Source organism: Dioszegia hungarica (assembly GCF_025882075.1).
Source record: "Dioszegia hungarica strain PDD-24b-2 chromosome Unknown MKK02contig_8, whole genome shotgun sequence".
Taxonomy (NCBI): Eukaryota; Fungi; Basidiomycota; class Tremellomycetes; order Tremellales; family Bulleribasidiaceae; genus Dioszegia; species Dioszegia hungarica.
In genome coordinates this window covers 1,377,182-1,400,661 of record NW_026515770.1, presented here as the reverse complement: position 1 = coordinate 1,400,661, position 23,480 = coordinate 1,377,182, and the positions used below count along the sequence as shown (strand labels likewise).

Here is a 23,480-nt window from a genome sequence, read left to right as displayed (position 1 = left end):
CAATGGAGGACTGGGGAGTTGTAGTAGCTGTATATGATATGACATGAACCAGGGGATATAGATCTAGGTCTGGGTTTCGTGAAGGTTCGTTATGGTCGTGATAGATATGATGTCCCTTCTACGCCGGCTCCACCTCACGCTCGAGAGCGACTCCAATTTCCTGTACCACCGCCGCTCGTAATGATGGGTCCAGCATTTCTGGTGTTCAGCTATGGACGTCTTGGGGAGATAGCGAGAAGGAAAAACTCACCCCTAGCTTTGGGTAACACTTCCGCTAGCAACGCCTCGAGCTTGGGATCCTCCTGTTGCCGAGCTCGCTCTGCCTCATCAGTTGCAATACTCCTGGTTCACCATGCTGGCCAGAATCACCTTTCGCGAAATCCTTCAGATCATCCGCAAACCCAACCTCCTCCAGCTTGTCCCTCAACAACCCCGATATTCTGCGTGCGTCAGCCCAGTCCAGTCCAGCCAAGCCCATAGAGCCTTCCAGATCGGATGGCTCATCGCCGCCGTCCAGCACAGCATCCAAGCGCAGAGAAAGGAGGGCCGACGTGTTACGCGTATCAGTAGATTGCGCACAGGGGGAGAGGGGGAGGCGAGTAGGAACCGACCTTTCCCAGTCGCCCGTCTCGATAAGACGCTTTCTTATCGCGTTCATAGTCTCTTCGTCTACTTGGGGAGCGGCTGGTGCTTTGCTTGCAGGTGCCATGGTGTTGGTGAAGGCGTAGGATGAAGTGTAAAGGCAAGCAGGCTTCAGGTCAAGTTGCGGAGAAGTTGCTGTTGAACTCGGCTAAAACGTCGGGCAGATCTTGGCTAGAAGCTTGATCCTGAGCGCCTGAGCGCTAGCTCTGTAAGCTCTGTACTTGCTTCCCTTTCATGACTTGCTATTGAACACCGACAAGTTTGCAGCATGTTCACTCCGAGAGGCAGTCTTTGTACATATATACTCCGCCTCACGATGCCTACATTCTCCCTTCGCCACTTTACCTTTCGACCCCACAGCAAGCCAAGCGTTCTGCCCAGCGCCAACAATCAGATGTCCGAAAAAGAACCCCCCACAATCCTGCCAATTGAGAGGTCCAAGATGCCGAGTCTCTCCAAGGTCTGGTCATTCTCAGCTCCCACCCGAGTTCCGCTTGCAGTGTTCCCCACTTTCAACGAGGACAATACTCCTACGATCGGGGCGGATGGATATCCAATCTTCGCCAAGTACACCGTCATCGGTGAATCAGTCGGTTCCCAGATGCGCCTTCGTGCCTTGGCTGTGAAGGGCAAGTCAAAGTCTCAGTGGTGGACGGGAAGCCACCCCGCGTGGCAGGTTGCATTCGAGAACACGAAGCCCAGCGATGATGGCTTCACAGCCAAATCCGAGCCCTCATACTCAACGAAGGAGGGGGCGCCCTTCGCTTTGATCGTTGGAACAGAGCCCCGGGCCGAAGTGGAAAGAATCGTGCGCGGACTCTTGAAGGGGAGGATGAAGAGCAAGCATACCCTGGACGAGCGGGACAAAGACGTGATCAGCGGTCAACAGTGGCTGTGTGTCGCGTCAAACCTCGAGACGAGCCGACAGCTGGACCGGCTGGTGAGAGCATGCCAGGAGAAGAAGAGATGTCTGACGGAGCAATCAGACTCCGGGGTCTTGGGCACGAGAGATGTCGATGATGACGATGACGAGGTCGAGGACGAGACGGAGGGAGGTGGCAACGGGGAGGGACCGTCTTCCGAGAGAAGGGTGACCTTTGGGTGAGAAGGAGCGACCCGTCACTCTGATATGCCATATGTGAATATTCCCTGATGCACTACATTGAGCTTTTCGTGTCGCTCACCGGATCGCGTGGCCGTCTTATCCGGGCGGACGTGTATGACTGCATGCACAATATGAGCTTATATCTATAGGGCTCCGGACGATGATCACAATCGCCCGAAAACAAGACCGATGACAACGTAGACAAGAGTGAGGCTGGCATCAATCAGCCCTTTGTCCTGATCACAGCCGAACGAGATATGAGTACTCACGGCGGGGTGAGAACAGCGTACGACCAAGAGATGGTCTTGGAGATTAAGCGCTCGAACGCATCTCCGCTGGCTGCTTGCGTGATCTGCGCAAGAGTCAAAGCTGGAGGCTGGGATGATCAGCTATCTTCCCTCTTCGCGATATAGCAGAATGAATATACCGAAGAGATCAAGAGCACTGCCGCGAGAACGAACACCGGGTCCTCTGCCGCCTCAAACAGGTCATACTTCGCCAACAGCGCCACCCCAGGCAAGAGGATCAACGGAGTGATAATCATCCGGCTGATGACCGCCACAAAGACCGCGCGGTTCTCTCCCGGATAATCGGGGTTGCCGAGCTCGAAGTGGCGGAGCTTGCGCATCTGGCGGGTGAGGTAGCCTTCTTGAACTTCGGGGATGGTGGGGAGGGTGCCAGTGGCAGATGGGTGTGGAGGAGGCGTGTAGAAGAAGGCGCCGAGGACGACTAGTGTAACGGGGACTGCGGATCAGCGAGAACAATGTAGAAACGAGGCAAAACTTACTGGAACAAGAACCGGCTGATCGGATGGCCTGCTCCACGGGCTTGAGCTTCGCCATGGCCGCCTGAAGAGGTGGGATCATGGCGATGAAGATGGACAAGAGCGCCGCGTACATCGGGACTGTCATGAAGGCGTTTACGCTAGCGAGGGCAGATTTCAACCACGTCTTGGTCTTTTTGCCGACCACCTTGATGCGCGAGGTAGTGTCGCTTCCGGACTTGCGGCGGCGTAGCGAAAGTGGAGTGTTGTTTCCCTGTTTATCAGGCTTGGCCCCTTCCGCTGAAGAGTGGACATACCCATTCCGGATCCTCCTCTTCATCCTCCTCATCGATATCCTCATCGCTGCTGTCCTCCTCCAACAAAATCCGATCCCGCTTGGGGAACTGCGGCAACCCCCAGAACTCCCTTCCGCTCTCGCTCCGGGTTAACGGCTTGCGGTGGGTACTGCTCTGCGATTGGCTCCTGGTCCGGCTGTTGTTGGTGGGTCGACGAAGTCTGGCCTCGCTCAATGACGACTCGCGCCGGACGGGGTGCATGCTGTGGGCGGAAGTGGCCGAGACGGGCGCTGGAAGGTCATACGAGTTGCCCTCGGATGCGGATCGTCCAGTCCCGCGAGACATGTGCCGAGTAGGGTTCCGCTGCTCGTCCTCCTCGTCCTGCGAAAGCGCCTTGGTGGTAGTGAAGAACGGGTCCGTCTCGCGTGCACCGGGATGGGGAAGCTCATCTGGCGAGAGGACCTGGTTCGGGGCGGCGATGGTGCTGGCTCCGGGCTGAGGCACGGGGACCTCCTTGATCTCTTCCGCCTCGTCGTCCGCCTGCGAGAGCAGCTTGACGCCCCAAGACCACCGGAACATCATGCCGAGGGTCGAGTAAAGGACGAGGTAGGTAAGGGCGCGACCGAGCATCTGGTCCTTGGTGTCGTCCCTGCCCCACTTGAGTCCGGGGACCTCGACGACCAAAGACTGGATGAGCGCGATGGGGAGCGAGTTGCTGCTGGTCAGCGCGGTCTGACCATATCAAAGGGCGACCTACCTGTTCTGGAACATAGCTGCGCACATGGCAAATGCCCTGGAATGTCAGCTTTGCGCTAGGATCTCTTTCGTAGCGATGTAAGCTGCTCACGTCTGTGACTTCTTCAGACGGAACATTTTGGACAATATCCAAGCAACCAAGGCGGATGTACCAGTAACAATCACAAATCTGAGGTCAGTTACTTCCTGCAGGTTTGGCTTACCCAAGAGGTATGATCCACATCTCCTTCAACTTTGACGGTGTCAAGCTGTATGCCACCTTGGAGAAGAGCAGCGCAGGCGTGAAGAGCGATACGTTGATGATGTTCAACTTGCGCTGGGTCGCCTTGTCGGTCACTCCGGCGCGGGAGAGCACGTAGCCTGCCACACATAGTATGAAGACCTCAACGATAGACTATAGAGCCTCAGCATCTGCGTCGAGCTGCTTTCGCTGCTTTACTCACGTTGAAGACGGTAATGAGAAGAGTCCCGACTGGACTTATCAGCTCGTAGCTAACGAACGTGCGAAACTTGCTCACCTGGGACTTCGGACGACATGGTGGGTCTTGCTGCTGGCAAGCCGGATATTTGAGTTGATCTGCCCTAGCTGTTCCTTCTACCTCAGGCAAAGGAGGAGTTTGGGCGAGGTGTCTGTAAGAAAAAGACGAAAGAGAGAAGCCAATTTCCTCTTTGCTTGGCTCTGGATTCTGGCCATTCCGCATCAAGCGTCATTGAGGTGAGGAATGACGGCATCAACCTTAATATTACGTCAGCTAGTCGCGTCAGGCACGGACCACGCGCTGCAGGAGGCGCGTTTCAGATAGCTGAGTGGACTTTCTTCTTCAACTTCATCCATCAATCATTGATCACACCTCTATCCTCCACCTCTCCCCCTTCTCTCCCAGTTCCAGACCTTCCCCTGCTTCTCATCATCATGTCGGACCCACCAGTTGCAGCTTCTATGGTGGAGGATCAGCCGGGAGAGCTGAAGTCCGAAGAGGTTGCCGAAGGGGTTGTCGAGGAAGGAAAGCCCGAGCTGGAGCATGTGGTGGATGGATATATCAAGGTCACTGAAGTACTCTTCAACTGGACACCTTTCCTGAACCCATGGCAGGTGAGTAAGCTGTCAAGTATAAGCTAGCTCTGAGCTGATGAGCATTTAGGCCAACGCGGTCAAGGCGTTGGTCAACCTTACTTCCCTCACACATCCCGATCATCCTCTACGAGAGGAAGGACAAGATGCTCTCCGGCTGTATAATTGTGAGTATTGGTCTCTCTGGTAGTGCCGCGATGGCATCCGCTTTGTGAGCGGCTTTGTAGCTCAGCCAGACAAGTTGGAGTGAAAGAATGATTGAGGTCATGGTTGGTGATGCCAATCCAACAACAGGCTGGAGGGACTTGCGGGTCCTCGAGAAGGCACTCTGACGCTTCCATCGCCCGCTCGACCAGATCCCGCTCTCGGAATTGCGCTGACACACCAGGTCTCCGCCCAGAAGGGTATGAAATGATTTGCTTCTCTCTGAAGCAAATCGAATACCTACAATTTTACATCCACGAGATGCGTCTCGCCGACCCGGCGTGGACAAACTACCTCGCGAAGCTCAACTCGGGGAACGACGAGGACAAGCCGAAGGAGGGCGAGGTGCTCGAGGAGCCACGGTATGTCGAGGCAGAGAACCCCTGGGTGCCGCTCCCTGCTGGTATCATGCGCGAGAGCGACATGGCCGAGATCGTACGTCCCTTCTTCCTTCTTCCGCGTGAAATATGCTTATGGGGTAGGAAATCATCTCGATCCACGATCCCAAGGAGATCAAGCGCATGACCAACAAGCAGAAGAAACATAACAACCAGGTCGATAAGCAGCAGCTTGGCAAGCTGGACCTCACGCCCGAGCATCGCAATAGGCTCGAGGCGGAGATCGACAATGCCAAGGCGGGGCCGGGTCTTCGGAGGGGTCCACCGAGGATCTACGAGAGGCGGAAGGAGAGGCCGGGGCAGGAGGAGAGACCGGAAGGGACGGGATGGGGCGGCTTCCCAACGAAGGGGGCGGGCGAGACGGAGGAAGGTGAGCTTCAAGCGGAGCTTCTTGGATGCGCGGGAAAGCTGACAGTCCAGTCATCAAAACGGAGAAGCCCGACCACGTCGCGTGGCAGGAGGAGGCGAAGGACGCTGTCGCCAGCGAGAAGAAGGATAGCGCTGAGGAGATTTCACGAGGTAAGCTAACGCCACAACACATACGCCAACGTCACGGTAGCTGATACATCAGACGCGTCTGCGGCCGTGACCAACGGTGCCAACCCTGCTGCGGTGGATCTCAAGAAAGCGCCAACGGCCAGCCCAGCTGCAGCGGAGACGCCATCGGAACTTCAGACCGCCGCGGCGGCGCAACAGCCAATCAGCAAGGCCGAACCCGAGACGAACGGCTCTACGGTCAATGCACCGGCAGCCATCAATGGCGAGGACGATGCAGACGATGTCGATCCCCGGCCGGACGCTCTTGCCGAGCAACTCAATAAGATCGTCGATCTTAAGGCAAAAATCGAGTCGGAGGCACCGGTCGAGTCCGCTCCATCCGCCTCGGACGCAGAGGAACGGGAGACCGACCCCATGAAGGCGTACTACTTCGACGCCCAACAAGCCTTCGTCCTCGCGACAGCTGGCGGGCTCGCGAGCGCACTCGCTCAGAAACTCAAGGAGGACGCGGCGGCGGGTACGGCGGGCGAGGGGAGTGGGGAGGTCCCGGACGTTCCGGCTGAAATTGGGCGGAGCTTGTTCTTCGCGCTCCAGCTTACGACGTGGGAGGAGGACGAGAACATTGTGTTAGAGGTGGGCTGGGCGGCGACGTGGTGGCAAGAGAGGCTCCCCGCGCCAATCGCGGCCAAGGATACCAAGACTGATGGCGGAGTTGATGAGGAGTCGAGGTTCGAGCGGATGTCGGAGAATGGGCATATCATGTAAGTTGTTTGGTGCGATCTTTGATTTCAGCGACGCCAAAAGCTTACCTTTCCAGCGTCCAGGATCATCTCCTCGATAAGCGGAACGGCAAGACGAAGCCGGACCACCGCTCCTCCTATAATTTTGGCACGTCTATCCCCATCGCCGCCAAGGACGTCCACCGGACTCTGAGCCAGAAACTCAAGGAGCTGGTGAAGCGTGCCGGGGGCGGACCAATCTGTTAGTTTCAGGGATCGGAATTGCTTCTGTCGGACCAAAGCTGACACCGTAGACCTCTTGCTTCACTCTACCGACGGCGACGAGTCCGAGTTCCGCAAACTCGGCTGGAACACCAAGGGATGGGAAAAGCAGATCCGCCCTGCCGACTGGGACTACCCATCTTACGCCTCAGCGGACGGTGTGGGGAAAGTCTTCCTGATCGTGCGTTCTCTCCAAGATTTGCGATATGGCCTCAAGCTGACAGCCAGGATACGGCCAAGCTCTTCGGCGCGATCGAGAATGATCAGACCGTGCTACCCGCTATCGGCAAAACGCGGAAGAGCCTCGAAATCGTTGCGGGGACGATGTTCGGAGCGGACGCGGCCCATGCGCCCAAGGCATGTGGCAATGCAGGCAACTACGCTGCTGTGAGTAGCCATCAATGTTCTTTCGCACAAGCACTTGGGCTGATGTGCATCAGTTCTGCCTGCAAGTCTTCTGTGGCAGTGCGTTCTCCTCTGCTTGGCCTTCTGAGAAGCAGAGTACAAGCTGATTGCTTCAGTCGTCGATGGACCCCATCTCGAAGTTCTCCGCGCGGACTACCAGCAATCCCTCGTCCCCATCGTTGTCGACCCTACCCCCGGCGCTGTCGATGGCGACGAGACCGACGACGCTCCGCCAATCACTCCTGCCCCCACATCCCCCCTTTCTATCCCGCCGAATGCCAAGTTCGCGCCTCCAGCTCTGCCGACCCTTCCCGTCGAATACGTCGAGGCGATGTCAATGAAGGCAGCTAGTAAAGTGGACGCCTCGGCATCATCCAAGCCCGCCTCTGCAAACTCCAGCTCAAAGGCGCAAGTCAATGGAAACGGGAATGCCAACGGCCACGCCAATGGACCCGCCGGCGGGGAGGAGGAGGAGGATAGTGAAGATGAGGGGATTGCGGGGGTGTACTGGGAGGATCGAGCAGGGAATATCATCGAGCTGCCGGAGTAGCCGGGCGCCGGCGAGACCGAATAGGCGGAAGGGGAAAGGGTGAAGGGGCAACATCAAAATGGTATCTGCGAGGAAGAAAAAGACCCCACCCGGGGCAGAATGCGCTGTATAGTAACGTTCCGTATCCACCTGTACTTCGATCAAAAGTAAGAGTATCATCACCATCACGCATGTCATAGCTTCTTCCGATCAGCCTCCAGATCCCGCATACTAAGCGGTCTAGCACCCGCCCCCTACCTCTCAAAACTGATCAAACCGCTTCAGAAGATCCTCCGCTGTCGCCGGGCCACTCCCAGAACCGCTCCCATTTGCTTTTGCCCTATCCCCGTCTCCCGCCGCCGGTCCGGGACTGACCATACTCCCCAGCCTCTTCCGCCCTAGTGTCCAAAATCGACTCCCTGCGCTCGTCCCCAGACTCCCGACGTCAGACTGAGGGGGTGTAGAGCCGGGCGCTAGCCCCAGTCCTGCGCGTCCCGCAGCTGGGGTGTCTCTGCTAGAGGGAAAGACAGTCCCGCCGGTATTCGACTTGGATTTCGGCCGGGATGGTCCTGCACTAGGAGGAGGGATGGACGGTTGTCGGCTGACTTTTCGGCTCAGCGGGGACGATACTTCAGGGGACGATCTGTGCTCGAGATCGTCAAATGTGAACAAGGCCGCACTGGACGTCGTCCGATTGACCGATGTCGACGCCGTACCTGCAGGGGGCAGGGTAGGGCTGTACCGCCGTCCCGCGTCCGTGCTGGTCCGCCGACTGCTTGATTCCGCCTGAGCAATACCAGGGGTGCTGCGATTACTATTGCTGCTTCCGGACCGCCTGTACTCCGAGGAGGCGGTGACGGCCATTGCTGGCGCCAGAGCCGATTTGGCTGTCGACATCCCGGTTAGAATGCTAGGCTGGGTGTATGATCCGCCTGAGGAAGCGACGGATGGTGCGCGGCCCAGGGACCCGGGAGTAAAGGAGGGTCCGGCAGAGGCATTGTCGCGCCGTAGGGTGGTGATACCGGATGCGCGGGATGCCGGTCTCGTACTGGATGGGAGAGGGAGAGTGGATACGGGAACACTTGGAGCACTCGGTCGGAATGCGAATGGCGGGGCGGGACGAGTGGGGAGTACGACAGGCGCGGGCTGAGCGGAAGGGGCAGGGGAGGTGGTGGATTCGAAGACTGGGGAAAGCTTGGCCGGATCGACGGGCACGGGGGAAGAGACGAGGTCTGGGGATCCGTCCGCGTGGACTGGAGGGACGATGGGCTTTGCAGCCGCGACTGGAGAAGTCTGGGTGGCGCGCACCACCAGCTCGACTGGCGGCTTGGCCGAGGCCTTGGTAGGAGATACTATCGTGCTCTTGGTCTCCGTCTCTGGGCTGAGCACCTTGGGTGTCTCGCTCAGTACCGCGGGGACCGGCGTGATAGGGAAGTAGCTCTTGGTCTCGGTTGGGCTGATCAGGCCAGTCGCCGCGGAGGGGCGACGCGGCGTCATCTCCGAGATGTTCATGACGCTGTCGAGTGGTCGATCACCGAAAGGAGTGGATACGGATCGACGGGGCGTACGTGCTTGGACGGCCGGGTTGAACTCTTCGACTTGGTGGATGTAGAATCGGAGTCCTTCCGCCAGACCGAACGGATTCGTAGTAGGGGTCTGCCGTATCAGCTCTGCTCCTGGTCCAACCCATGGCTCGCATAACTCACATCTCCCGCGACAGCCTCCTCTGTCCCCGTAATCCTCGCAATGATACTATCCCTCTTCTTCCACGCCTCCACCTTATCCCCCGGCACCTTCAAGAAGTGATGTGGCGCCGACACATTGTACGCCATCCACGGACGCGTCGTCGCGTTCCGCGTAGGCAGAAAGAGCGCCAGATCGCCCTTCGTGAAGGCGGTAAACGAAATCTTGTTTTTGGCGTGATCGCGGTAGTGACGACAGCTCTTGTTGAGCTTTTTGACCAGCGAGATGGTCTTGTTGACGGCGTCGGCAAAGTTGTCGAGGTCAAAGTTGGTCGCCGTGGCGAGAGACCGACCGAGGACCGAGTCGCGCATAGGCTTGTCCTTGTCCCCGTCCGTCTCGGCCGGCGTGAGGGGTACTGCGGCCACCTTCGGCAGGGTGAGATTGGTAGAGGCAGATATGGTGCTCGACGCATGGATAGTAGAAACGATGCGCTGGCAAGTATCGTGATACTTGGCCACAAGCGCCACCGCGTCCCTCGCTACATCCGCCTGATGCGCATCCTTCTGCGTCATTGCCTGCGCCGCATCCTTCGCTATCGCCAGCTCATCCGCCAAGATGGTCTCCTTCCGCTGCACATCCCTCAGCTGCGCCTTGGTAAAGCTCAGCTCCGCCTTCAATCCGTCCGCCGTCCGAGTGGCCATATTCCTCGCCGCCGTGATCTTCTCCTCCATTTCGATCCGGATATCCTCGACTTGCTTACTGAGCGTCAGGTTTTGATGCTCCAGTACAGCCCGATCCCCGTCCGCCTCGGCGATATGGTCCCGCATAAGCCGTTCAGCCTCCGCCGACTGATTCTTCAGCGCGGTATCGCGTTCGGTCCGCGCCTGGCCGAGTTGCGTCGTGGTCGCTTCCAGCTCGGCCTTCAGCCCCGCCAGCTGAGATTCGAGTTGCCGCGACCCGTTCTGCGCATCGCTGACCGTTTGGAGTAGCTTGGACCGCTCGTCCTGCATGGACTGGACCTGCGACTGGAGCGAAGCCTCCGAGCTCCGCAGGCCGTCGATATCGAGCAGAGCCTCCTGTAGCCGAACACCTAGGTCCGTCGTCCGGTCCTTCTCCTGCGACAGATCCGCCTGCAGCGCCGAGATCACCTCGGACTGGTCGATCTGATGCTCTTGCTCCCGTGCCCGCTCGTTCAACTCCGTCGAAAGAGCCTGGCGAGCCATCATCTCCTCCTCCAGATCCGTCCGGAGCCGGACTAGCTCGTCCTGCAACTCCGCCTGCCGAGTTTGCAAACTCCGAGTCCGCTGCTCATGCGTGTCTTCCATATGGCGGACACGGGTCTGGTGGTCGTTCTGTCGATCTGCGAGCTGGCGTCTGAGTACTTCGTTCTCGTTGGAGAGGACGCCGAGCCGATCTCGGACGTCCTGAGTGTTGTGACCATGTCTTGATCGATGCAGCAGGACTTCCATCAGCCCATAACATCATGCAGACATACCTGACCGCTCAATCATCTGGTCCAGTTCGGATGACGCCTCGTCCATCTTGGCGATAAGGTCCGAAACGCCGTGCTCGAGGAATGGGATCGGATCTGACTCTTCATCCAGAATTGCAGCTTGTAGCTCGCCATCATCCTTGAGCGTCTGTATCCATCTCGTCAGACCTGCCTATCAGCATGAGGTGCCTCATCTCAAGGACAGCGGTGACTCACCTTCGATATCCGCCTTTGTGATGGCAATACCGCTCAAAGGTTCCGCTCCGTCCACCACGCTTAGCTCCAACTTGAGTGGTACCTCATCCAGTGCACCAACAACGAAGGGCAACTGTGACGTCACTTCCGTTCGTATCTCCCTCCGCCTCGCTCCTTCTCTCTCCGCAAACGTCGCAAAAGTCGCCGAAAGCCGATCTGTCCATGCCTTGAGAGCAAGGGCGAACTCTTTCCGCCGGACGACCTCGATGACGGTTGCAGCGTATGCAAAGGGGAGGAGATGGAGTCGCTGCAGATGAGGAAAGGCAGCTTGGGATTTGAGATCGACATCGAGGGTTTGGATTGGGGTGACGAGCTCGGCGATCCGTATTTGAAAGTCTGCAACTTGGCGTAGGTGAATGTGAAGTTCTAGCGTGTAGTCGTTCTATTGTCAGCGGGGTCCGGAGCCGAGGCCTACCTTGACATTTGTGAGGATTGTCAGGTCTTCCCGCATCGCAGCGTCCAATTCCATCAGATCTATCGGTTAGCTCGTTACATTTCCATCGATCGAAGGAGACATAACAGCTCACCTTGACTCAACGATGGTGTATCGTTCTGGAACAGCACCTCCAGCTGAGATATGGCCATTTGGAATCGCTGCACCCCTTCCTCCAGCTCATCAGCGACCTGCTGGGCTCGCTCCTCGGACGCTCGCCGTTCCGCCTCGGATTGAAGAGCTAGATCTCCGACCTGGCTTGCGAGCTTGTCGAACTGCTTGATATGCGTTGCTGCGGATCAGCCGATACCTCGCATTGAAGCAGATTTGACTCACCGTGTGATGCTTGACAGCTCTCCCTAACCTGCTGCATCTTGACTGGATTCACATAGCTCGCCATGGTCCTCACCGCCTCCGCAGCTCCGTCCGAGCTATCCCTCCGCTCCTTCTTCTTATTGAAAGCATCATGTACCACGATCCTCGGGAGCATCACCATGTCTGCTTTCGAAGACCGAATGAGCCGATCTTCATTGTCCAGCTGATCTTTGGCGCGCTCTTGGAACTCGTCGAATTCGCGCAGAAGGGGTTGGAGATGCGAGGCTAAGCTGGTGTAGGCGATAGCGAGCGAGCGAGCTTGAGCGTAGAAGAGGGAGATGAGGTGCTGGAGATGCTCTGAGGCGAGGACGAATGGGAGTTGAGCTTGGCCGAGGTCCGAGATGGCGGAGACTGAGGATGTCAGCGGGGTGCAACCGGGGAGGGGGATGTAACGTACGGTTCAGAAGCGGGGGGAGAGCGAGGTCTTCTTGATATTGCACCGCCCAGGTCTCTGGCGATTCCGCGTAGAAGGTGGCGCGGTTGAAGAGGAATAGTTGCTGAGGTGGAGCCTAAACTGTCAGCTCAGGTCGGCGATGATACCCAGTTCCTAGCTCACATCGGATTGCCCACCTTCGCCACCCCGCTCATACACCTCCTGCAACACCTCGTCCTTCAACTCCCTTCCGTCTTCCATGAACAGCAGCACATTCTCGGGGGCTATACTCGTGCTGACCGACGCGTCTGTGATGAGCTGGTCGAGTCTGCTGATCAGCCGCCATTCAGCCAATCGACCACCCTCAACCTGAGGAATGAGGAGCAACGACTCGTACTCGCCTACTCACGTCTCGTAGTCGCTCAGCTGGGTATGTAGCGTCGTTGCTCCTCCATGGGATGCCTCCAGTATCTCGATCATGGTAGCTATGGCCAATTTACCAGCTGATAGCTGTAGTAGAATGAGGTACACACGCAGGTAGGCTGATGCAACCGCTTCCTGGATGTCTCTGGTGGAGGTTGCCGCAATCACGCGTCATATACCGAACACCCATTTTGGCTGCATCTCGATAGCACAGAAGCGTACATATGGCTACCTGTCTAGCATCATGTAGTTCCATCCATACCGCCCTTGATTTGCTCTTGACTACACTGTTGACTAGACCTTGCCACTAGACACCAGATCCTGTACCTTCTTGAGGAGGACCTTCGCTCTCATCGACACCGCCTGCCCGCAGATCAGCTCGATCCCGGAGTTTGGCGCGAGCGGTACTCACGACTGGCTTGCGGTTCAGCCTCTTCGCCAACGGTGCCCAGCTGGCTGATGACCCATTCTCCAGGCGGTAGTTGAGGATCTCCGCGTTCTCGTGAGCGGAGAAGGGTCCTTGAGTGACCGGACCGAAGGAGGACCCGGTGTGGCCGGTCCGGGCCTTCTTAGCGGGTGAGCGGGCGGTCTGGGTGGGGCGCTTTCGCTTGTCGCCAGAGGAGGGAGGGGTAAGAAGAGACGCCGAGCCGTTTGAGGCGGGAGGAGGAGTGCGTGGCTGACGTCGCCGAGCCGACTTGCCGGGCTTCTGAGGGACCTCCTCGGTGTAGTCCGAATCGGCGCTGTCATCGACATCGACCGCCTCGGACAAGCTGCGGGTGTCATCCTCATCCTCCTCATCCTCCGCCTCAAATTCGCTGCCCGAAGCAGCGGAGTCACCCGAGTCGGACGAAGCGCCAGAGTCGATCACGGCGTAGGTGGCCGGACCGGTACCTCGCATGGAGGATCCGCCGGTCCTGAGCTGCGGTACCGTGGGTTTGACGTCCGGCTGGTCGACCGGAAGGTCAAGATCGACGTCGACCTCGATCTTGGCCTCGACGGCGTCGACGTCCTCGACGTTGATGGAGGGGATGAAAGGAGATTCGCCGCGGGCGGACATGTCTGTAACGTCAGCCGTACCCTCATCCCCGCACATAGAAAGGGAGCAGGACATGGCGCAATGAGGACGAGGGAACAGACACGTACTCTGATGATTGGGAAGCAGATAAGCGTATCACTGAGTTGTGGCTGATGAGAGGTGGGGATTGATGGAACTCAGATGGAGGACATCAAAGTTCTCCTCGTCCATTATATACCTTGTCGGCCTATCCTCCGCTCCCTCTGCCTGCCGCCCTTGCCCGCTCTGGCGCACACAAAGCTTGTCCTCTCCGTTCATATCTGCCATGCGGTCAGCTGGCCAATCTGCGCTTAATATCCCAATCGCGGTCAGGCACCATCAGATAGCGGAGCGGGGGCAAAGGAGGGTGCTCACTGCGTGCCGAGTAGCCGATGACGCTTGACCGGAGGAAATTTCGGAGTATCAGCGTCGAGCAGTCTGGTTGGCTATCATCTTGAGGCTGATGGGATTCCCGTGGCTGATGTGATGCCTTGGGCCGCAGATGGACGCAATTTCTGCAGGTCGAAATGCCATACTGATGCATGATCCTATTCCCTCTCGCCAGAGAGCACCGCCTCTAGACCTTGCCTGCAAGGATCATCTCCTGGATGATCTTATCCATCGCCTTGAACCGCTCTAGGCAGTCCTGGACCGATCAGCGCTGTTCTTGTCATTATGGCGATTGTCGTTTTAACCTACCTGAGCTGTCCGATTCAGGCTGATCGCAGTCGGGCCCCAGCGTCCACCCTCCACGACCGGACGGCGGTCCAGGTACAGCTTCAAGCTCTCTTCAGGAGTAAAACCGCCCGTGTTGTACCCGACCGATGTCCCGCTGCTGCTCCCTTCGCCTCGACGCCGCTTGACCGGGATCTCGACGTACGGGGCCAGGCGCCGTTTCCGGTTCGGAGAAGAGGAAGGAGCGACGGGCGAGGTGTCGGGAGGAGTGGGGAGAGGGTTGGTGACCTTCGAGCGTGTCCGTCTGGGCGTATTGAATGAGGGCGTGGTCGATGCTTGCCCGCTGTTTGACGAGCTGTCTGAACCGCCTGCTTCCTCCGCCTCCGCCTCCTCCCCATCTTCCTCCCCCTCCCCATCACTCTCGCTGCTGCTCATCATCCGCCTATTGACCGGCTGACGTGACGGGGACTCGAAGTCCTCATCGTCGCTATCCGAGGATGGCGGCGAGACCGAGCCCTGAGAGCCATCCGCGCTCCCCCGGAGGGAGTACGACGGACGAGGTACCTTGCGAAGGTTGCGAGTCATGTTTCGGATGGGAGGAGGGGAGTCGATCTCGGGAGGGGGGTCGATTTCCATCGCTGGAGGGGAAGGGATGGCCTCGATCATTGCCTCTTCAGGCTCCGAGTCCTCCTGGGAGGGGTCGGGCGGCGGCGATGGAAGGGCTTGGTCAAGGGGTTTGATTTCCGTGAGCTCGGTAGCCGGGACCGATTGGCCTCGTCGACCGATGGGCATGACCTATCTCGTCAGCCATGATCTAGCAGCGAGACGAGTGGGACTGGAGGTGGTATGGAAGTGCTATTGGACAAAACTTCGACTCACGCTGCAGCTGTATAGGAAGGGATACAATGGTAAGAGCTGATGGATAATGATAGTGAGAGATGATGAGTATGTCAGGAGAGATGAGGACATAAGATAGAGAAGGACCGCTCGGATAGTCGAGCTCCGCCCTCAGACATACCAGCGTGGAACCGCGCGGATCATTCTCTGATCGGGAGCGGATGGGCGTCCTGGCTCAGGCACCACATTGTGTGTGGCCAGACGAGGGATCGGATCCCGCTTTGCCTCGCCGTTCAGGCACGATCAACCTCAAGGTTCAGACAAAGTAGTGTCGAGGGATCCGTCGGGTATGCGTTGCCAGCTTTTGACGAGCAGTCAGTCTTTCGGGTGACGGCGAGTAAGCGCAGGATGAGCTGGGTCAGCTTGAACGGGACGTGTCAGGGAGTCGTCTCGAGGTGGACATGAGCGTAAGCAGTCACCTGTGGGGTAGAAAAATAAGGGGTTCAAGGATCTTGTCAATCCAATCCCAGATAAACCCTCTCGAACGGGCCAAGCCCTCTCCCGAAAGCCATGCTCGCCGATATCACCTGGACAGCTGTCGAATCAAGCTGTAAGAAAGGTGAACTAGGTCTCGATTCGCTCGAAGTGCGCATATAAAGGCAGAGGAGAAAGCGAGCTGCTCTATCGACCAACCAAACGCGTCGACGCGATGCTCAGCCACGTGGCTCAGCATTCCTCAAATTTCGACGCGTCCAACAACAAATCCCCCACCGCTTTCAGTATTCCCATACCTGTCCACGCACTTCCATACAGCCCAAGATGGACTCCCCACTTCTTCCCACCCATCGCAATCGGTCTCAACCCGGCTTCTCCCATTCCCACCTCGCTGAAGACCCGTCGCTCCTCGCTGACCTGTCTATCGAGGAAGACGATGACTCCTTCCTCCCCTCGTCTCCCATCCGACCCTCCTCATCCCGGTCTCAGCTCTATCCACAGCCTTCGCGGCCTGCTCCCACATCGAGGTCGGGTAGTGCATCTAGCTCACATACCAATGCCGGCTTCCGGGCTCGTCAGGCGTCTTCATCGAGGTCGGGGTCTATCTCGGGCGGAAGCGCTGCTTCGGACGACGAAGATACGCCGCAGAAACCAGCACCTGGCCGTGCCGGTACGAGAGGCGGAGCGACCTCAAAGCCGAGGTTCTCTCTCTTCGCTCCCCCTCGTCCGCCTTCGGCGGAACCGCCCGTAGAAGATCACAGCGGAGGCTCGGCAGACGGAGGAGAGCAGGATGGCGAAGGGGAACGTGATGACGAGGAGGGGCAAGAAGACGAGGACGAGGAGGTGGGCGAAGAAGGCGAAGATCAAACGATACATGCGGGAGCTGGACCTTCCCGAGCTGCTGCTCGCCCCGTCTCGACAGGGGAAAGGGACGATAAGCTCCGGGAGAGTCTTTATGAGCTGAGGCGGATGAATGAGGTATTTGAGGGGTTCTTGGGCGCTCTGGAGGCTGCGAGGGGACATAACGAAGTGAGCTTGAACTACTTTTCCACCCCTAACTCAGGCATAGGTGATCTAAGCTGACATGAGCAGAGACTAGCCGTTCGGGTAAAGCAGACCTCTGCGCTACTCGATCAGTACACAGCTTTGCTGGGTCAAGCGGAACATACGCAGAAACTACTGTCAAATCCGAATTGGACTGGTGCTGCCGATGTAAGCCATGGTCCGGCTACACCGTGAAAGGATCATCGCTGATCAAATAGGACAATGCAGCGATAGAAGCCGAGAGAATTGCGGCTGAGGAAGCGGAAGAAGCTAGACTCCAGGCGCTGCGCGATGCGGAAGAGGCAGCTCAGCGGGCGGAGGAGGAGAAGGAGCGAAGAGCTGCCGAGGCGGAGCGTGCCAAGGAGGCAGGGCGGGGAACAGGAACGAGAGGTCGCGGTGGGACTCGCGGAGGAATACCGAGGGGAAGAGGTGAGTTATCTCCTTCTCATATTGGACGAGAACAGGTAGAAGGCCATAGCTGACATTTTCAGGATCTGGTATACCTACGGCCGCGTCATCACGGACAGGAGCAAAGACGCCTACGACAGGTATCAGAAGACCAACACCGTCGTATGGAACGGCAGGGACCGGAGGATCTGCAGCCGGGACAGGTACAGGTACTGGGAAGTATGGGCACGTGGCGAGTAGTGGGTATGGCCCTCCTAGTAGAAAATGACAGGATGACACATCGGCATGGCCACCTGGGTACAGGTGATATACCAGCTAATATGCCCACTCAGTCTGATCCTAGATACAACACCGCCAAAACCCCAAAGCATAACCTCTTACTGACTAATGCAAACGTCCCTCACTTCCTGGCCCAGCTTACTCCCTCTAAACCTCTTCAAGCCATCTATCAACTTTCTATCCTCCGCTGTAATCTCCTCGCCTGCATCGCCTGGTATTTGCGCGTCGACGTGCGAGAGGGTCCTGGGTAATCGTTTGCTCGGTCCCGGGGAGTCGACCTCTGGGTCGTCGGGGTCCGAATGGAGCTGTGCGAGTTTACGCTTGAGCAGTGAGGTGAGAGGATGGGAAGGTGATGATGGCCGTGGAGCTGGGGTGTTAGAGGAAGTTTTGAGACAGATACTGATCAACTCACCATTCATAGCCGCAAAAGGGAACATCTCTCCTACTTCCGCGTCCTTGACACCTTCCCGCTTCGCTATACCGCGCACGACGAACCGACCCTGTTCATCTACTACTGGCTCACACTCTGGGAACGTCATCCGCGTGAGCGTGATGAGCTCGAGAGGGTCTAGAAGGCGTTGTACCGGAAGCGGAGGGTAGGTTGGACTGGAACCATGGGCGTCCTCCGTTTCGCCGAGGCCAGAGGCTATGCCATCAAGATTGTGCAGGGCCAGTTCTGTGGGGAGATGCGGTACTTGTGGTAATGGCGAGGGATGGGAAGGGGCAGGAGGGGGTGTGAAGGAGAAGCGGGTGGCGTAGGCCGTGTATAGATCAGTCTGGGTAAGGGGTTGGGCGGTAGATGAAGATTCGGCCTGCTGGAAGTTATTGAGCAGCCTGGGGGTCAGCTAAGACGTTGCTATGGCATCGATAGGAACGTAAGCTCACCATGTACTAGCTCGTACCGGCTCCACTAGCCCATCGATCCCTTTGTCCACTTTTCCACTGTCCTCATCCTCGTCTGCCCGTTCTTCCTCCTTGTCCCGCTTGTCCATCCCCTTCAAGACATACTCTCCCTCGTCTCGCGCCATCTCACAGCCCGGAAAGGTGGCTATAGCGAGTTGGATCAACTCTTGTCCGGTCATGAGTGGGGTGTGAGTATGGTACGGATCGAAGCGGGTCCGATATGCCGAGTAGAGGCCCAATTGCGAGAGCGAGGTGGATGGATCAGCGGATCTATAAGACATTTGCAGCCTGTAAGTGTCAGCTCGTTTCGGCGGCCTGAATGCAGCAAAGAGCTGATGGCTTGACCCACCATCCCGTCGCTCTTGCTGGCTCGGGTACACCGTCCAGATCTTGGATCCCTCTCCCCTTATTTCGCCGCTGCCGAAAGTACTCTCTGACCTTCCTCCACGGCCGTCCTGTCTTCTCCGCCAACATGTCCAGCTCCGCTCTTGACGGTGTTGGATTACGCATGTAGAATTCCCGCATGATCTCCAGCTGACGGCTCGCCGGTATGTGCGATTCCTTGGGCGGATGCGGTGTAGGCGTGTAGAACGATTCGAGGTGCAGTACGCCGGACCGTCTCATGCCCGCTTCAAGCGTCATGGGTCCCGGCTGCTGATTCTGCTCCTCTGATAGCTTCATCTCTCCGCCTTCTCCCTCGTCTCCTTGATCCATGTGATGACCATGATGCAGCTGCTGCTCGAGCTGATGCGCCTCATCGTCGTCGTGCTGCATCGATACCTCGGCAGCCTCCATGGCGTCGGTCGTGGCAGCTACGGCGGCCTGCCTTTCCAGCTCCGCCGCCATGTCCAAGTGCAGCGCGGCACTGGGTGAGGGAAAGTCCTCTGCCAAGCGAGCATGATCCTCTGGTCCTTGAGGTGAGTTGTGAGTGGACATGCTCGGTGGAGGCAGAGAGGGACAAGACAAGGTGGGGAAGGGAGAAGAAGCGAAAACGAACGCGGTGAAAACAACTCCCTCAGCGGGAAATCCGGGTCCGGTCAACCGGTATTCCGGATCAAGCGAATTTCCGGCTTCTTTCAGGCACGGGCACCACGTGGAGTGGTGAGAATTTCAAGTCCACCCGAGAAGCTCTGTTCTTCTCCTTCTGCATTCACCCTATAGTCATCCACACTTACGTCTAGACACCATGTCGACTCTCCTCCCCCCTCCCAAGCGACAGAAGTCTGCATACTCGCAGTCACTCAAGCCGCGCGTGCCGACGCCCGAGCCCACTCCCGTCCCGTCTGTGGTCGTCCAGTTCAGGTCGGCCGAGGATGGGTCGAACCTCGGTCCAGCGATCAACTTGCCTGCGGACACTGGAAGGGATGCGCTGCAGATGCTTGTGAACAAGCTGAGGGGCGAGGTAAGCTGTCTGTCTTGTGTTCTGCACTGTCCACCGTCCGCAATTGGGTGCAAAGAGGGATACTTCTGGGTCTTGCCCTGCTCGAGAAGCAGAGGAGGACCGAGCAGAGAAGCATCGGGAGAATCGAAGCGCGCAGGACTCGCACAGACACTCTGGAGAAATTTATCAGTCTAGCAGTCTAGCTGACTGCCCAGGCCGAAGACCCCCTTCCATATTCCTTCCACCTCATCCCCAAGTCTGCCAACGCCGTTACCTCGGCCACCAGGGTCCAGATCAACAAGTCCATCCTCGCCGACGCCATCAACCCACCTGCGTCCACCTCTTCCGCTACCTTCTCGCCCGAAGATGTATTCGAGCTATGGTGTGAGCCACAGGCGGTATTTAGGGTACGAAGCGTCGGCAGATGCAGTGCCACCCTCAGTGGTCAGTTTCCACACGGTATTGCGCCTGCGCCATGCACCACTTGGACAAGCTGATAACTCAGGTCACGCTTCACCCATCCTCTGCTGTGCGCACTCGCCAACCGGAAAGTACGGCGCGACTGGCTCCGGGGACGCGACGTGCCGGATATGGGACATGGAGATGGAGACACCCAAGTGGACTTTATCAGGACACAAGGGATGGGTACTTTGCGTAGAGTGGGACTCGAGGGAGAAGATCGTGGCTACGGGTGGGCATGATGGACAGGTCAGTTGCAATCCGCCTCTCCTTTGACTCGACCTGAGCTGACTCTTCAGGTCCGTCTCTGGTCCCCGCAAACAGGTCAAGCTCTCGGTCAGCCCCTCCTCGGGCATACCAAATGGATCACCTCGCTCGCTTTCGAACCCCTCCACCTCCTGTCGGCTAAGAACCCCTTCCCTCGGCTCGCTTCGTCCAGTAAGGACGGAACAGTCCGGGTCTGGAATACCGCTACGAGGACACTGGCGTTCGTCTTGACGAGTCATGGAGCTAGTGTGAATGTGGTCAAGTGGGGAGGAGACGGTGTGATCTATACGGGGAGCTCAGATAGGACAGTGAAGGTGTGGAGTGGAGTCGATGTGAGTTAAGCCAGCCTGGAGCAAGGTAGGATCAGCTGACGTTTCAGGGGAAGCTTATACGGACGCTATCAGAACATGCGCACTGGGTCAATACGATGGCGCTGTCGACGGACTTTGTGCTCAGGACCGGGCCATTCGACCACACGGGCAAGGCACCCAAGGACGACGAAGAAGGTAAGTAGTCATGTTCTAGCTCTTCGTGACGGTATTGGCCATGAGGAGTGAAGTGGCGAGCGGAAGAGACGGAGTTCGCATAACATGCTCTAAGCAATGTCGGTGGAAGTAGAGACACGGTTGGTTGAGGGAGTGAAGCTACGCCGGCGGATAGCAGGCAGAAAGGCAGCGAGCGGTGACTTCAATGGAGGTCGTGAGACTCTTGCATGGTCGGAGAGGAGTATTGGGCAGAAGGAGCTCGAGGTGACGGCGGCGGTTGGAGTAGCGTCAGGTCTGGTGGGGGAAAGCAGTTTCGCCAGCTCGCGAGCCGCAGACAGGCAGAGGGAGGGAGTGGCCGTCATTCGAACCTGTCATCCGAGGAAAACCTAACCCAGAGTCAATATGGAGCGCGAAGAAGGGGCCGGGGGGAGCAGAAGGAGCAGTGTAGCATCCGCGTCTCCGAGAAGTTGCTGACTTCCAGCCATCGCATGGGCGCAGAAACGTTACACCGCGCATATCGCCGCTTCTCCCGAAACCCTCATCTCTGGTTCCGATGACCATACCCTTTTCCTCTGGCCCCCACAAGCCGCTTCCTCCTTCACTAGCACCGCCACTCCCAAGAAGCCACTCGCCCGGCTCACAGGCCATCAGAAGCAAGTGAACCACGTCGCCTTCTCTCCCGACGCGCGCATGATCGCTTCGGCTGGCTTTGACAATAGCGTCAAGCTGTGGGATGGGCGTACCGGCAAGTTCATCGCTAGTCTCCGCGGGCACGTCGCTTCGGTGTATAGGGTCGCGTGGAGTGCCGACTCGCGTATCCTGGTTTCGGCAAGCAAAGACTCGACGTTGAAGCTGTGGGATCTCAGGACATTCAAGATCAGGCTGGATCTTCCGGGTCATACCGACGAAGTATACTGCGTAGACTTTATCGCGGACAAGGTGGTCAGTGGCGGGAGGGACAAGACTGTCAAAATGTGAGTAGATGGGTCGATGGTTGTCGGATTTTAACGAGGCTGACGAATTTCAGCTGGCGGAATTGAGGAGATATGTTGATGATTCTGCATAGTCATCCATCTGTTTTGGTCAGCTTGTATGCATTACTGCCTGCTCTGCCCAACAGATCCCGATGACGTGCCTGTGCCTGCCCCGGAAAGGCTATCTGAAACATGGCCTGCGGACGCGTGTCAGCTGACTCAACCGTCGCTGACGCGATGCTGTGGCTCGTCATCGAGTCGTTTCCATCCATACCTTCCATCTATCCATCCACCTACACCACCTATACCCAGTACTTCATCGCGCAAGCATCGCCCGTACAGACAACACCTACCACTCCACCGCTCCAGCCTCCACCACAGAGCTCAAACTTCACCCCTACCGCACCACCTACCTATACCTCCTGCAACCATCATGTCAGTCAACTTCACCACGATCGCGTCCGTCCTCACCGTCGCCATCGGCCTCACCTACCTACTCCTGGACTCGTACGTCCGTAGACACCCTCTGTCCCGCGCCCTCTACCCCGACGAGCCCAACTTGATCTTCCCCGACGAACCTCCCATCCCTGCTGTCCAAGGTGCAGACCCCGACAACCCTCTCGGATATTTCTCCCGCCGGAACCTCGATCGGCTGGCGGAGCTAGCTCCACGGAAGTCCAAAGCCAACTCCAAGCTCTTCGGCGCCCACCTGGCGGTAGCTCTAGGTCTAGGATGGAGGGCGGGCAGGTCGATGAAGGGCAAGGACGTGGTTTTGGTTCTTCCCGCGGTACCTCGGTGTACTTACTTTCGGCTCCAGCACCAGGAGATCCGGGAGCGTACAGACGTAGAAAGGGCGCCAGATGAGGAGGAACGGAGGCATGAGATGGACATCCTGAAAATGGCCCGGGTATGGTACTTCGCCACGGAGTGGCTGTCGGCTTGGATCACTGTGAGCACCGATCTTTTCTATAGGTGGATAAGCGCTTCCTGTTAACCTGTTGCTGACTTGCTAGGAAGCTGGAGGGCACGCCAAAATCATCATACGCTGCTCCGCCCCGCGTGTAGCTTTACGAGAGGCCTTCATTGTGAGTTCTCTTGAAGGCGTCTCGCGCGGTCGTCCGGCGAGGTAGTTTCCCCAGTCAGCTGATCAGCCAGGATCGAAGTCGAATCCCTCATCGGCTCAGAACAGTGGTCACCCTGCCAGGCTCCGAGGCGGACATTGAAGCATTGCGGTTTGATAACGAGGTGTGGAGCTTGGAGTACTTGGTGGAAAGGATGAGAGGGTGAAGTAGCTAGGGGGTCTGAAGGACGAAGAGGAGGGATCAGCACATGCAGTGTGCGCGAGGGGTCAATATGGCCGTCATTGTATATTACCAACGTCGCAGAGCTATGATGTCAAGATGTGCGCAGGTCACATATCCCTGACAGCGACGAAAGTCAGGCGCGCAAACATTGATAGGGACTCACAACGCCGCAGCAGTGGCACCAGGAGTTTGTTGACATCGATGGTGGCGTG

General features: G+C 57.7%; 11 protein-coding genes across 11 annotated transcripts; 5 read left to right on the top strand and 6 right to left on the bottom strand.

The window, feature by feature from the left end:
- Nucleotides 1-118: 118 nt before the first annotated feature.
- Nucleotides 119-709, bottom strand: MKK02DRAFT_44227 (uncharacterized protein; the record flags this gene model as incomplete). The annotated part of the gene is made up of 3 exons (XM_053092842.1): nucleotides 119-198; nucleotides 251-319; nucleotides 370-709. The coding sequence occupies 3 exons, from the start codon at nucleotides 707-709 to the stop codon at nucleotides 119-121; spliced, it is 489 nt and encodes a 162-aa protein (XP_052945314.1).
- Nucleotides 710-1,084: 375 nt separating this feature from the next.
- MKK02DRAFT_44226 (uncharacterized protein) lies at nucleotides 1,085-1,747 on the top strand (the record flags this gene model as incomplete). Its single annotated transcript, XM_053092841.1, has 1 exon — nucleotides 1,085-1,747. One exon carries the CDS (start codon nucleotides 1,085-1,087, stop codon nucleotides 1,745-1,747), a length of 663 nt encoding a protein of 220 aa, XP_052945313.1.
- A 164-nt stretch (nucleotides 1,748-1,911) lies between these two features.
- On the bottom strand, nucleotides 1,912-4,099 carry MKK02DRAFT_44225 (auxin efflux carrier; the record flags this gene model as incomplete). Its single annotated transcript, XM_053092840.1, has 10 exons — nucleotides 1,912-1,960; nucleotides 2,017-2,123; nucleotides 2,175-2,491; nucleotides 2,535-2,784; nucleotides 2,828-3,521; nucleotides 3,564-3,599; nucleotides 3,654-3,731; nucleotides 3,766-3,956; nucleotides 4,006-4,034; nucleotides 4,081-4,099. The coding sequence occupies 10 exons, from the start codon at nucleotides 4,097-4,099 to the stop codon at nucleotides 1,912-1,914; spliced, it is 1,770 nt and encodes a 589-aa protein (XP_052945312.1).
- Nucleotides 4,100-4,475: 376 nt separating this feature from the next.
- MKK02DRAFT_44224 (uncharacterized protein) lies at nucleotides 4,476-7,690 on the top strand (the record flags this gene model as incomplete). Its single annotated transcript, XM_053092839.1, has 11 exons — nucleotides 4,476-4,655; nucleotides 4,705-4,801; nucleotides 5,023-5,273; nucleotides 5,321-5,606; nucleotides 5,657-5,755; nucleotides 5,808-6,495; nucleotides 6,552-6,715; nucleotides 6,768-6,916; nucleotides 6,964-7,122; nucleotides 7,176-7,200; nucleotides 7,257-7,690. The coding sequence occupies 11 exons, from the start codon at nucleotides 4,476-4,478 to the stop codon at nucleotides 7,688-7,690; spliced, it is 2,532 nt and encodes an 843-aa protein (XP_052945311.1).
- Nucleotides 7,691-9,333: 1,643 nt separating this feature from the next.
- Nucleotides 9,334-12,760, bottom strand: MKK02DRAFT_25624 (putative myosin heavy chain; the record flags this gene model as incomplete). The annotated part of the gene is made up of 9 exons (XM_053087067.1): nucleotides 9,334-10,814; nucleotides 10,848-11,012; nucleotides 11,061-11,481; nucleotides 11,515-11,573; nucleotides 11,627-11,824; nucleotides 11,869-12,258; nucleotides 12,305-12,416; nucleotides 12,464-12,608; nucleotides 12,690-12,760. The coding sequence occupies 9 exons, from the start codon at nucleotides 12,758-12,760 to the stop codon at nucleotides 9,334-9,336; spliced, it is 3,042 nt and encodes a 1,013-aa protein (XP_052945310.1).
- A 250-nt stretch (nucleotides 12,761-13,010) lies between these two features.
- On the bottom strand, nucleotides 13,011-13,760 carry MKK02DRAFT_32929 (uncharacterized protein; the record flags this gene model as incomplete). The annotated part of the gene is made up of 1 exon (XM_053088605.1): nucleotides 13,011-13,760. The coding sequence occupies one exon, from the start codon at nucleotides 13,758-13,760 to the stop codon at nucleotides 13,011-13,013; it is 750 nt and encodes a 249-aa protein (XP_052945309.1).
- A 574-nt stretch (nucleotides 13,761-14,334) lies between these two features.
- MKK02DRAFT_32928 (uncharacterized protein) lies at nucleotides 14,335-15,401 on the bottom strand (the record flags this gene model as incomplete). Its single annotated transcript, XM_053088604.1, has 3 exons — nucleotides 14,335-14,403; nucleotides 14,457-15,227; nucleotides 15,312-15,401. 3 exons carry the CDS (start codon nucleotides 15,399-15,401, stop codon nucleotides 14,335-14,337), a joined length of 930 nt encoding a protein of 309 aa, XP_052945308.1.
- Nucleotides 15,402-16,088: 687 nt separating this feature from the next.
- On the top strand, nucleotides 16,089-17,484 carry MKK02DRAFT_44220 (DASH complex subunit Duo1-domain-containing protein; the record flags this gene model as incomplete). Its single annotated transcript, XM_053092838.1, has 4 exons — nucleotides 16,089-16,793; nucleotides 16,857-16,976; nucleotides 17,027-17,237; nucleotides 17,300-17,484. 4 exons carry the CDS (start codon nucleotides 16,089-16,091, stop codon nucleotides 17,482-17,484), a joined length of 1,221 nt encoding a protein of 406 aa, XP_052945307.1.
- Nucleotides 17,485-17,593: 109 nt separating this feature from the next.
- MKK02DRAFT_44219 (uncharacterized protein) lies at nucleotides 17,594-19,334 on the bottom strand (the record flags this gene model as incomplete). Its single annotated transcript, XM_053092837.1, has 4 exons — nucleotides 17,594-17,862; nucleotides 17,908-18,329; nucleotides 18,381-18,686; nucleotides 18,748-19,334. The coding sequence occupies 4 exons, from the start codon at nucleotides 19,332-19,334 to the stop codon at nucleotides 17,594-17,596; spliced, it is 1,584 nt and encodes a 527-aa protein (XP_052945306.1).
- Nucleotides 19,335-19,584: 250 nt separating this feature from the next.
- On the top strand, nucleotides 19,585-21,968 carry MKK02DRAFT_26917 (WD40-repeat-containing domain protein; the record flags this gene model as incomplete). Its single annotated transcript, XM_053087272.1, has 6 exons — nucleotides 19,585-19,800; nucleotides 19,995-20,223; nucleotides 20,285-20,487; nucleotides 20,538-20,837; nucleotides 20,885-21,011; nucleotides 21,472-21,968. The coding sequence occupies 6 exons, from the start codon at nucleotides 19,585-19,587 to the stop codon at nucleotides 21,966-21,968; spliced, it is 1,572 nt and encodes a 523-aa protein (XP_052945305.1).
- Nucleotides 21,969-22,397: 429 nt separating this feature from the next.
- Nucleotides 22,398-23,251, top strand: MKK02DRAFT_44217 (uncharacterized protein; the record flags this gene model as incomplete). The annotated part of the gene is made up of 3 exons (XM_053092836.1): nucleotides 22,398-22,913; nucleotides 22,978-23,049; nucleotides 23,120-23,251. The coding sequence occupies 3 exons, from the start codon at nucleotides 22,398-22,400 to the stop codon at nucleotides 23,249-23,251; spliced, it is 720 nt and encodes a 239-aa protein (XP_052945304.1).
- Between the last annotated feature and the right edge of the window lie 229 nt (nucleotides 23,252-23,480).